Source organism: Pelmatolapia mariae, linkage group LG16_19, assembly GCF_036321145.2.
Source record: "Pelmatolapia mariae isolate MD_Pm_ZW linkage group LG16_19, Pm_UMD_F_2, whole genome shotgun sequence".
Taxonomy (NCBI): Eukaryota; Metazoa; Chordata; class Actinopteri; order Cichliformes; family Cichlidae; genus Pelmatolapia; species Pelmatolapia mariae.
Window position 1 is genome coordinate 28,046,751 of NC_086241.1, and position 13,457 is coordinate 28,060,207.

Below are 13,457 nucleotides of genomic sequence, written 5' to 3' on the forward strand. Positions count from 1 at the left end.
CTTTGTGCATATTCTCTTACATATGATAAGTCAACATTGAAACACCTGCGGCTTTTACTCAGGTGCGGCTAATGTATGTACAAAACAGGATTTTCCCCTGAGTTTAGCTTGTGCGGCTAATATTCAGGTGCGCTTTGTAGTCTGGGAAATACGGTATATTAGGAGCAATAATGTTGTTCCCCCAGTTGTTCTGTTTCTCCCCACTTAATGTCTGACACTCACTTAACCCCTTAGTGGGAAGGGTCACAGCAAATCAACACAAGTTTGTTAAGAGTGATCACTTTTATCTTAAGATGACACATTTCCATCTTGTGGGAGTGGTCTCTTCCAGGACAACAATGGTCTTCTCCAGAGAGTTTGAGGGGGTCACGGTTTGATGAGGATGATGATGTTTTGGCCTTCACAATTTCCAGATCTAACCTCAACTGATCGCCAGCTTGCCATTGGCAAAGAACACTTCAGCTCAACTACTTTTTAAGCTACACAATATCTGAAAGCTGTTACATGCTTGTTTGTAGTTTCCCCCCTTTCATCTAAAATATGACATAACCACAAGACAGAATCAAAACAATCTAATTAACAAAAAACAATGTTTAAACTGTTTATTTACCTGTTACCAAAAACTTAACTGAAACTTCAGGATATTTGAATCAATAAAACTTCTTGATCAAGGGCAGTACGACGTAAATAAGCTGTCATATTTATTAGCATTGCAGGCTGTATATGCATTATTAAAAGAGAGGCAAAGATGAGCCTTTCAGCACCAGCTCTCTTTAGTGTCAGTCACACCGAATACAATCACACTTCATAAACACACCTGCTAATAGATTTGTCTGAAACATGAGCTCGAACACACTTCCTCCCACTCAGAAAAACAAAGAAAAGGTGACAAGAAGATTGGCAGGACAAAAGAGAAAAGTAAAGAGGGAAAAAAGCAGTAGCTGAAGATGACAAGCAGGCCAATAGAGATTTATACATAGAAGACACACCGAGTCCTGTATAGCGGGTGAACTCTTTAATCCTCTGTCAGAAGAAGTGGAACAGAGGGGTGAAATGTATAGAGACACTTTCATTTCTCTCCCATTTCCATATTGAAACACCAAAGGAAGAAGATCTAATAACACATCAAAACATCCCACCAGTACATTTTTCTCCACATATGGAATCAAACTGAAATGCAACAAGACATTTCTGTCCAGCTGCATGAGCACAAACCAACCATTAGTGGTTATTATGGAGACATTTGTACACGGTGTTTACTGTAAGGCCAGGACCTCACATCCTCGTACAACACTCTACATTATGCATCAACTTGAGGAGACAATCAAAGAAACCTGCGAGATGTCAATTTAAATCCCTTCATTGTGCTCTTTGAAGTTTGGTGAGACCTGCACTGCTTTCATTTCACATATTTAAAGCTTAAAAGAACAGTCTACCATAGGTTGCTGATGATGCTCTGTTAAAAGCACAGGCATGGTGAAAATGGTTTGAAAAGACGCATTTATTCCGTCGGTGACATGCTTTTAGATGAGAGGCAAATTACTACTAATAGTATAGCACAGTCTGACCTTCTGACTCAAAAGTCGATATTGAATATGGTTTCTACTGCAAAAAACAAGCTCTGTTTACTGTTTCAATATGCTATTTACCTTCTAATGGACGCAAAGCAAAGAATATTTAAGCAAAGAAAGAAAAATGGAGAAAAAACCCTGCAATGGGAGTACTGTTAGTTCATAATGAACAGCTAGACAGCTGGAGAAAAATGGAGCATTTAGTTGAGATTAAAGATCTGGTTAATAACGTTAAAAAATTCAACAAACCTAACTAAAAACTAACTTTGAAACATCTTTGATAAACAGTACCGTTTGCTTCGTGAGTATTTGCAGTCACCTACCTTAACCACTCACACTCACGGTTCTTCTCACACCGGTTGTTGGTAAACTTGCATCTTCCCACTTACTCCTTTTCTTGTCCATTTTCATTTTCATCAATTAGCTTTCACATGACGTCATTATTGGCGAGCCCACCAGGAAAGGAGAAACAAGACTTTTCTCTGGTAACTTCCAGTTATTTTTACCAAGTTTGTTTCACCAGAATTTACGGTTGCTAGCAAAGCATTAAGTATGGCACTGTATGTAACAACATTTATCCTGACTGGGGATTTTTGCTTCAGTGGAAAATCTACACCATAACTATGTCACAACCGCAAGCCATCTGAGACCCTACAACGTAACCTCCCTAGAACTGTAACTACATATCGCGCCGACGCAGCAACTATTGTGATTGGCCTGTTCAGTAACCACCGTCTCCACAACAAACAGGGCTGACAATGGCAGGTCAATAAAGTGACATGGAAATAAGTTTTGATTAGACTGATGTTATATAAATGACCCAAAATGCTCCTGTAAAGATAAACGGCACGGTGGTGCAGTCGTTAGCGCCGCTTAACTTTCCATAGTCCATGATCAGTTAAGTGGTTATTCTAAATTGGCCAGAGATGTGAGACAGATAAAGTGCTTGTATAGCATAAAGTGCTGCATGCAACATTAAAGAGCTTTGAGTCATCAGTAAGCCTAGAATAGAGTCTAATCTTGCTGACCAGGACACCAAATTAGTGAGAACTAAACTAGAAAAACAAGGTGACAGTAATGAATGAGCAAATGAAAAACAAGAAGGAAGAAGAAAAAGAAAAAGAAAAGCAGCTCCAGCTCCAAATAAGACAGTTAACGAGACAAGCTGTCCTCTGGCTGGGAAACCTGTTACTCAACCTCCACTTGTCCAACTTTCAAAAGTTGGCTGTTAATTGTCTGCATCCAACAGAGCTGTGACTAGTGCTGCGAGGCACCAGTGCCAAAGGACACCTTGTGCTTATCAGAGACATGAGCAAAATAAACGCTGACAAAACAAAAATATTTAGTCCCCCTGAGATGAGAACGGGTAGAGAAAGCTGCATAAATCTTTGGTATAGTCTAACAGATACAGAAAAAATGAGTTTCATTTTGTCTTCCGTTGTCTTTTATTAGGAACCACGCTATGCACTACAAAGGATTCTTCCCAAATTAATAACACGTGCATGAATCCAGAGGGACAGCGTTTCTAATTGTTTGCACGTTTGTGTGTCTATGTGGACTCCACGTTTTCACTGTATTCCTGTTTCAAGGATAAGACTCAATTTAAAAATGCAAAAACATTTTGTTCCACATCCTCTCCAGTAAGTCTTTAAAAACTGCCTGCAGGTATTAAAATCTAACCAAAATGATAATCAAGACTAAGATTTATGCAAAGTCTAATCTCTTTACCTGTGCTGCTTCCCAGCCCCACTGTCGGTACTTGGGGTCATGGGTGAACCTCCACATGTACCAGTAGGTCTCGATGACCTCCGGCCGCAGGATGTAGTACTTCTCATTCTGCCGAACAGCCACCGCCTCCAGGCCACTGTCGAACTTGAAGGCCTCTGGGCCGAGCTTCAGCACTTAAGAAAGAGAAAGAAAGGTGAAATGTAAAGGAAAGGCCAGGAGGTAGAAGAGAAGGGAGTAAAGGTAACATTGGAAGAGAAAAAGAGGCAAAAGGGACAAGAAGAAAACGACAGAAAATAGTGGAATGAATCAAGGATGTGATAGAACAGAGAGAGGAAGGAAAAGAGTGATCAAATAATTAATGGTTGAAAAGAACAGAGAGGAGATAAAGATTATCTTTTGCTCCATGCTTGTCTTAATATGAAATAGTGCCTGTGTGTGTAAGCAATAAAAAGCATCCCACCCCACTGATTTTACAGGCTTTTCTTCTTTTTACAACCACTGCTTTCTGCCAATGAAGTGTGATAGGCATTAAGAGCCTGAGTGGAAAATTACAGAGGCTGACAAAACAGTGACAGGACTGTCCCTGAAAGGATTAAACACACTGACATGCATACATGTGTGTTGACGCACACATTTAATAGCTCCCATTAATGGCTGCTTATTAAGAAACAGGCCAACTTTAGACAGCCTGACCACAGCTATCAAATTCTCACTCTCTCCTTTTCTATTCTTTGTCTCTTTCTCCATCTTCATTTGTTGCCATGGTAACCCCTCCTCTCCTCTCTGTCAAGTAAATAGTATATTTTTATGCTTGAAGGAAATGACAATAAATGAAGCATTAATAATAAAAACGAGCTGAAAAACAGATACTTTACTAACTGCATAGTTTCCAATTAGAACAAGCAGAATTAATTGTTGGTTGAGTCACTGGGAGGATTTTATAGATGGATTTACTGCATGGGCAATCTCAGGGCCTGGTGATAAGATTTATTTTTTATGTGTAAAATGTATCAGTGTATATAAAATATTTGAGTAACTGGATCTTAAAATACAGTATGTGTGTAAAATATTTTAAATGATTTGTAAATTAGTTGCTTAAACCATAAATAACGATTGGATCAAGTCAAATGGAAATTGTCAATCTGCTAGCAGGAGTGGGTGATTTTCCGAGCTATAGTTCTGCCTCCAGTGGGTGACCTGAATGCTAATGCTGCTAGCCCGAGTTTACAGGAGAACAAGTGACAGTGATGCTAGCACTACCAGGTTGTGCTAAGAGGGAAACTATCTGTGTCCTCTCACATCTACTGTAGAGGATAACGACACCCATTCAACATTTTCCTAACGTATATAGTTAAGACTATTTAACACTACCTGTCAGCATCTGATCCACACCAACATGTAAATATTTAGGATATTAGAAAGTCACTAAAAAATAAAAAAGACCCTTTAACAGTCACAGTGATCACTTTTCTCTAGCCTGTATACTTGTGTATATTGTGTTTGTGTATGCAGCACTCCACTGCTTCCTCACCTGTCCTGTCATAGGATTCGTGGCAGGTGTGCGCGATCTCAGCTCCTAGCTGCAAATAGTGTCCGGCCTTGTCGTCAGGTGAGCCATCGGCGCCCAGTGCAAACATGCCTCCGGCGAAGCAGGCCAGGTGGCCCATCTTCCTCTCCAAGTGGCCATTCTTCCACTCGCCAATGAATGTTAGGCCACCATTGGATTTGCGTACGAGGTGGCGCTCGATGGCCTACAGGAAGAGAGAGCGTGCAATTGTGGAAACAGCAAAGCTCTAATGGTAAGTGTCAACATTTCAGAGAAGATGAAGACCCAGAAAAGTAGAATATAGCAGTTTGTTTTCAGTAACAACATGCCTGTATATGAGTGTATTTAACAAGATAAGGTGGGAAACAGGAATGACAATATTAATACTGGTATGTGGACAGAAAAAGGTTACACTGTTTGAATGGGGCATTGACATTGAGGGCAACTGCTTGAGGGTGAGGAGGGTCAAACAGAAGAAAACTAAACATAGCAGTGACGGTCACATTTGAAATCCAGCCACATTCTTCACCCTTTGCTCCGCAGCATCTGCTCTGCTCAGTCTCTGACGCTCTTAATGATGAGTAGACAGCTTCATTAACATCTGCTTTCTACTAAATCCACTCTTAGTTTACTTGAAAACAAAGCAATGTCTTCCCTTTGCAAAGGTGGATACTGAAGCTGGTCAGCGGGGACTCTGTGGTTATTAAAAAAGAATAACTGCTGACATTTCCAGTTACAGCTCTGACTCATCTGCATGCAGTATAAGATTCTTCATAAAAGAAAACAATCTGTATTTAAACTTTGCAGCATAAGTCACTATTCTGTACCTCGATGGCGTCATCGTAGGTCTTGCGAGCCTCTGTGTCAGTCTTGTCTGACATGAGCCAAGCCTTCAGCAGGTACTCATAAAAACTGTCCCCGAGTCCTCCAACAGACGTGTGATCTGCAGAGAGAGAGAGACACAAAGAAAGCTCCAAGTGTCACCGCGTGAGCGAAAGAGGAAAACCAGCAAGAGCCAAACAAATGAGAAAGCCAAAGTGAATTATTTATTTTTTGACTTTGCCTCAAAGTCCTTGGCAGAGTGTAGCATATGGCATCAAAAACATTTTTTTTTTTAAATCAAAACCTTGGGCATTTTTCTTCTCTACATCCACAATATATCAGCAGTGTGCTTCCTCTCTCGTCCCATTTTGTTTACCCTCTCCCTGATGTGTGCGCTCACATTTCAGTGTCCCCAATCGTCCTCGTCAACGTTTACACAGCTTTCATGTCTGCCCTAATTTGCAGGACAGCACAAAATGAAAATAGGATGCCAGAATCTGGCAGTCTGGGATCACAATAAGAAAATAACCCCCTGAGAGCACTCAGGGCCCACTCTGATGGCACTTTGGTCAGTTTCAGAGGCAATTTTACTGACCCACAAAATATTACTAAAAAAAACACGGGGCTTGAATGACTGTGAATTATCCCATATATACTGACCTTTTCTACATTGGTTTTGTGAATGACAATACTGCAAATGAATTGGTGCCTCAACCACTTTTGCACAGATGAAATGTTTATTCAGCTCTGCCTTCACTCGGGGAAAAACTAGAATATTCCTCATCCTTCAGCTCTGTGTAATCATAGCTGATATTTGAGCAGATGCTTTTTGTCTCATCATCAAGGAGATTCTTTTCTTTACGTGATTAACATGCCCGCAGGTAAATGGAGGGATGCACAAAAGACGGGGAACAAGGAAGATGAAAAAGCAATCTAAGCAATGAATTATTCATCTTTAGTCCCAAAGAGTGCGCAAATCTCACAAACAACCTTGAAGACATTACCGAGGCCAGTGTGGGCTGACGCATGAGTTTTTGTCTGGATTTCACATGTGTGTGCTTGAGTCAGTATTTACACAAAAATGACAGCAAAAAGCTGAGAGCTTATGTCTATGAAACTACTTAAAAATGAGCACAGTCAGGTAGTCAGAGCGTGGAGGACCATTTCGAGGGTTAGATGACAACTACTCTGATCCCCCAAAGAGTCTGGGCACTCTAACGTACATGACAGGGTGCAAAATGAAGACTGGAGCCAGGGGAAACAAAGTGGACTCACATTACAAGCAAGTCCACTTTATGTTCTAGCGTTCATGTTTGGGGGCATAACAAACAGCATGTCTGACCTTTAGGAAAATGAACCTCAGATAAAGTAAACGATCAATGTAATGTGGTATTTTGCTTACAAAAGAGGCATTTGAGATGGTTGACACAAGTCCTCTCTGTCCTTCTAATGCAAAGACCCACTTTTTAAAAAATTTGGTTATTGATGAATCCTAAACTACTGATAGCTTTAACAAACTATGTGGACAAATGATGAAAACTGCCAGATTCTGCATATATAGGACTTCCGTATATCTCTATTAACTGCTATTTCATTGTTAATTATTAATCACTAAATAATTATTGTCTAATTATGACATTTTGCTCTTGTTTAATTTTGTGACTATTTGAATTACTCTGACATTTGGAGGGATAGGTTGTCTGAAAAAACAAAACAAAACACAACAAAACTGGACACTACCACCCAGAAACATACGGTGTGTGCCAAGTTCAGTCCATTTAACTCACTGTTTGTGCGTTTGAGACAACTGAAATGTAATATCTTCATGAAAACATCTGTCTCACTGTCCTAGGATCAACCATTGTTTTTCTTACATTTTCTTGTTTTTAAGAGTCTAAATAAAGAGCTGAGCTGTTTGGAAGTTTGGTGAATGATGAGCCAAACCTTTTCATCTGCTGTAATTAGAACCCGACTGATATATCGTTCGATATTAACTCTTTGCAGATTGCAGATTTTGGAATTTAAAACAGCCAAAAATAAAAATGTAAAAAAGTAAGAAAGAGATGAAAGAAACACTGTGTTGTTAGTGTTGATGTTGCATAGTTTCTTCACCAGATGCATTTCGAACTTCATTGTTGGTAACACATATTTGACATTCTACAAACACAAAAATCAGCTGATTCAAGCAGTGCTGGGGAGAGGTTAAGCAAGTTAATCCATAACTTTCTATTTTCAGAAAACTTGACCTCTGACCTTGACCCTGAGGTATGGTATCAAATAATTTACCATCTACTTATCTACTTTCAAGGGAAAAAAACAAAAATAACATTTAATTTGAAATTAAATTTCTTGGAAAAAGGGTTGTACAAATTAAAACACGCCAAGCTCTATCAGTCTTTTTCTGTTTTGGTAGTTTTATTACAACTCTTTACTCATACTCTGTTTTACTGTCACCGCTCACACTTTTAACTTAGCATCCACCCACATATACTCCCTAAGCTCCCATCTCCATTACTTTCTGTCAATCAAAGCATCTGGGTCATGCAGAGAGGACCTGCCAATCAAAGGCAGGGTCTGCTGAGGTGGCAGCTTCAAACACACAGACAAAGGCGCATGTGTAAAAAGACGCCTTCACAAAGCTTCACACATTCTGTTTCAAAGCAGAGGTCAAGGACACAGGCTGCTGGGATAACACAACATCTTTGCATCTTATCAAAAGCGACAGTATAATGATTTTATGGGAAGGACCCGAACCAGCAGAGATTTTTTTAAAAAACTGCAATAACAATATATCAAACAACTGTCTTTGCATATACAGCTACAATGAAAAGTGGGAACTCTTTAGGATCACCAGGATTTCTGTACTAATTTCTCATACAAAGTGACTGATCATTATTTATTTCACAATTACACATTGTTGTCTGTAAACTGTTGTACTTTTCATGACTTTATTGAACACAGAGTGCTCACTTATCGTGCAGGCTGTTAGTGCACTCTTTAATTTAGCATCCTTTAAAGCCTTCTTTACCATTTCAATTTAATTCAATTAATTTTTTTTTTAATTATAGAGCGCCAAATCGTAACAGTCCCCTCAAGGTGGTTTATATTGTAAGGCAGACCCTACAATAATACAGAAAACCCCAACAATCAAATAGCCCCCTATTTGAGCAAGTACTTGGCGACAGTGCAAAGGAAAAACTCCCTTTTAACAGGTAGAAACCTCTCACAGTCTGAAAATCAAGACCGAGCAAGTGTTTACCCTTCTCCTCCCCAGAGGGTTCTGTCCTCCTTAGCTCACCTTAGGACACCTGTGTTACAGTTTAACAGATTTACCACCAAAGTCAAACTTCCCACCGGAGCGAGTTGCACTGCGCTTCACACCAGAAGCGAGAGACCACTCGGGGCTCTCCTCCTCGCCTCACTGTAAACTTCAACTGTAAACTTTTGGTGGTTTAAGATTTTGGATCCTGAATTTTTTTTTTTCAATTAATCATTATTTTAATAACATCTTTACTGATGTTCTTTGGGTCTTGCTGCAGCATCTCAGTTTTATTAAAGCCAGCGAGTCTAACTTGTTCATTTCAAAATCTAAGTTTTTGACCCACTCCACGTGCTACTCCTGCAAAGCAGCACAGAGGTACACCCCCCATTCGGCACTGTGAGAGACTCCTCTGTGTTTTTAAGAAGGTGAAATAAAGTATATCGATTTGTTATGTCAGGTTGTGTCTATAATTGTGAGCCAGATTTAAATTACACCACAGTACACCCTGGAATTCTTTGTAATTGTACATAAACTGTATATAGAATATGGTCGAGTTATACTGAAAATGATGGATAAATTGTGGCCACATTATGGACTTCAAAAAAACGCAGTTCACAAACTAGTCGGCAATGTTCCATTAGAACACTGTTGGACTCGGCACCACAGTTTACTTGGCTATGATATACGCTCAGCTCCAAGTTCTTTAAGCAGTAGTGACAGCATCAGAAACAATGGAGCCGGAGCCACACAACTGGATGATCCCAAACAGGTTTTCCAGCATTATATTGTGTGTAAAACATTTTCACGTAACAGAAACATTAAGGTGACACAATGTAACTACTCTTACAAGAGGTAACCTGTTCATAGACTAGACTATTTTGATCAAATAAAGAATATAGGAGTCAAAATCGAGGTGGCGGTTTTCCTAAAAAATTCAATGAATAACCATTTGGGCCAAGAATAAAATGTTTTCACTCATCAACATTCAGTCTTATTGAAAGGAGGAGAAAGGGAAAAAAATTACAAAACATAAATAGGCTTCTTTCAGTGACTCGATGTCAATTCAAGATGACATCAATGAGAATGGGAACGTTATTTTCTTGTACACGAGCCAGAAAAGTTGCAAGAAAACTGGCAACAAGTGCAGAAGCAGTCAACATAGCTGCTTTATCCAAGCTGCTGTACACTGCATAAATAATAACTTTTTAAAAAACAATTTAAAGAGAGCTCTGAATAAAGAGTAGTCTGGCAAAATGCCAGCCAAAATAAGTAATAAAAGAGTTTTAAAACTTTTATCAAGCTGCAGAAAGACACCGATACTGTTGGCAAAAAAGTCTTTATAGGTGTAAAGGCAGTTCTCTTAATCTTCAGGTTGTTTCTTGCCTACACTCCATCCTTTGGGAGAAAAGAGTAAGGACTGAATAATAAATTTGCCAACTTTTACCTGTAGCAGTGTGTACAGCCTGTAGATACTGAACCTATGTAAAACACTATTCTCCCAATGACGTTCTGTTTGGGCTATATTTAACTCTGATACATGAAAATCTAGAGATGAAAGACAAGGACTGTATACACAGGAGCAAAGAAGAGTCACTGCGAGGTTCCAAAGAGGGAGTGGGTGCTGTGTGTAGATAGGTAGCACTGTGTTACGCTAAGACAGAACAGTGTGTGGTAATAACACTGTCAGTCACAGCTGGATCTCATTAAGAAAGGGGAGCTCAGACTCATTCCTCATTAGTCTGGCTTAACTACTGTCTACACACCTACACATTAACATACACGGGGCAACACTGCACATGCTGTCAACACACGCTTCCAATCTTCAAACGGTCTCATCCAATACCAACATTGGCAGTGTTCATAATTCAAACAGAGTTATTGCAAATAAACCCCCATCACAGAAAAGAAAGGTGTTTTTCATCCTGTCTGTTACAGTTAGTTTCACCCTGAAATAAGTACAAACCAATTAAGCTTTTTAGGAAGATAACAGAGCCTCCAAATAGTGGTTGTCTACTTGTCACAGAAGATAATACGGTAAGAAAACCCTGCAGCTGCACAGATTTTAACTCATGGTCTCTGTTAGGTTTGTTTGCTGATAGCGGCACATGGTATTAAAGAGAGAGACAGCCTCACTGCCTCTCTGTTCTGAAAAGCTCATTCTCGTAATGAATTAAACAAATGTATCTCGTCTCTATTTGACAATTTCTGTCTCCATGTTCTGTTTATCTTACAGGTTTTCTAAATTACACAAAGAACAACCATATTTGACTTTATGGCAATTTACTTTAATTTAATCTTAAACATAATTCAATAGGTTTTTTAAAAAAAACCCACTGCTGTAAAGAAAAGAGTTACACACTCGCGCCAAAACAGAAGACAGGATAATAATCAGTTTAACTTAATTAACTAGAGGCAAAATTCGCCTTTGGTGTACCTATCAATAAATACACATTTAATAAACAATAAGTGATTGCTTCCAAAGTTTGAAAGTGACAGTAATTTTATTGTAACAGTGATCATTAAAGATCGATTATATTTAAGAGTTTGTGTGTGAGAGAGGCTTTTATTGGATGATTGAGCTAATACTGATGGCTCTGCATTTCCTTACAGGTACCCACAAATATTCCACTGTTGATAACCACTTATTTATCTACAGTTAGTGTTTATCAATCTCTGAGCCATAGCTAAGCCTCGCCAATAATATGCTATAAACCATAAAACAGAACTGTGCAGTTTAAAGTGCATTTAATTAATTCAATACTTAATTGTCCCACGAGGGGAAATTAGATTAGCATTGATACAATTAGAAAACTGCTTAGACCAATAAAACATGCTTAGTTTGTCTATCAGTCCCTCCTACACATTGTCTGGGCCAATAGAAACCCTGGTATGATGGTAACACATTATGTCATGTTATAACGACTTTGCTCACTTCCCCTCACGGTTCACTGAGCCTGCTGTTACATAGCGTGGCTTATTAGCCAGCTAGATATCAGGTGAGACATGAAAATATTTTAGTTACATTGTGAAGTGACACTAAGCCGCAGCCAGCTAAATCCCTGTTAGGATTACGAGGAGGCCGTTGGAAAGTTTTCTTTCCTGCAAGTGCTCCTCAGTCCCAAAAGGTTTCAAATTCCTGCTATAGATGACTGGACAGCAACATTTTATAGCTTCATGGAAAATGATGACTGAAGTGAAAATACAGTGAAATCACTCATACTTTTTTTAAAATTTTATTTTCCTATATTTTATTTATTGTATTGTTGCTGCTGTTTGTACTATTGTAAGATGACCTTGAGGGTCTTAAAAGCGCCTATAAATAAAATGTTTCATTATTATTATTATTATTATTATTATTATTATTATTATTATTATTACTTTGCAACAACAACAACAACAAAAAAAATCACCAGTCAAGGATGTTGCTGCTCAAAACTACTTTCATCTACCTGAAGTTTCATATTATATTAATTACACTGCTCTCACATAACTCCCTATAATCAATAACACTGCTAAGGCAACAAGGTCAAATAGCAGCAAATTAATGTGGCCTGGCCATAAAAATCACGACGCAGACACACAAGGAGCAGCATGCAAGGGTGAGCAGGAAACAAACTCTGCTCATATATGCAGACTGATCTACACTGAAGGCACAGAAATACACATGTGAAGAAAAAGTTGTTGTTTTAAACATTTTATTTCGCAGGAAGGTAAAGAAAGGCTCATTTCCTGACTCATGCATGCCCAGAAGCAAACATAAAACATCCATCATCACCTGCCTAGTCCTCCAGCTTGCCAGTTGACTATCCATCTGTTAATGCATTCATTTATCCATCAATCAATCTGCCCACCCTCCATCTTCAAACCATTTATTTCTCCCTGCTTTTGGCTCATAGTCTGTGCACTTACAAGTGCATCAGTCTGACTGCCAAGCCACCTATCCATCCATTAATGAGCCTCTCCATTTATCTATCTGTCCCTGAGTGCTCTTCATTTGTTTTGTCAAGTAAAACAAATAAAATGGAGACTTTGAGTGGCACCATCACCTCATCTGTTTCTCTTTTTTTCCAGTTTCTCCATCTTACTTTGGGTGCTGTAAAACTGAACAGGCTGAATATGGCACTCTCTTACCATGGCAACTATACCTAGGACAAAAAACCCAAACACTATATATTCAATTTGAAACAGATTTCATCTTTTCATTTCCTCTCACTGAACTAAAGAGCAAACCCCGAGCAGATTGTCATATCTGATCTTCAGGCAAAAACTATGGTGCTCCATAATAAAAGTGTGCACATCGAAAGGGAATATTTTAAAAACCACAATGTTTTAATATTCTGTTGGAATTCCTAGATAACAAACACCAGACCCATATATAACTACATATCAGTCAACTAGCATCTAAGTCTCTGTAAAATGCACTCTCAGGTTCTAAAGTCCTGTGAAAGACATGCTTAAAAAAATGAATGAACAGATAAATAAACAAAAAGAAATATTTAGTAGTCCTTTATGAAAGCTTGGACAATAA

The 13,457-nt window shown here is 38.8% G+C and overlaps 1 protein-coding gene across 4 annotated transcripts in view; it reads right to left on the reverse strand.

The window, feature by feature from the left end:
* The window catches only part of man1a2 (mannosidase, alpha, class 1A, member 2), a 134,227-nt gene that overhangs the window by 12,992 nt on the left and 107,778 nt on the right, over nucleotides 1–13,457 (reverse strand). For all 4 annotated transcript variants that reach the window (XM_063497087.1, XM_063497088.1, XM_063497089.1 and 1 more), the window contains exons 10-12: nucleotides 5,673–5,788; nucleotides 4,831–5,050; nucleotides 3,300–3,472 (exon numbers count right to left, since the gene is read on the reverse strand). In XM_063497087.1, the coding sequence (XP_063353157.1) occupies nucleotides 3,300–3,472; nucleotides 4,831–5,050; nucleotides 5,673–5,788 (509 nt within the window). The remainder of the gene's footprint in view (nucleotides 1–3,299; nucleotides 3,473–4,830; nucleotides 5,051–5,672; nucleotides 5,789–13,457) is intronic.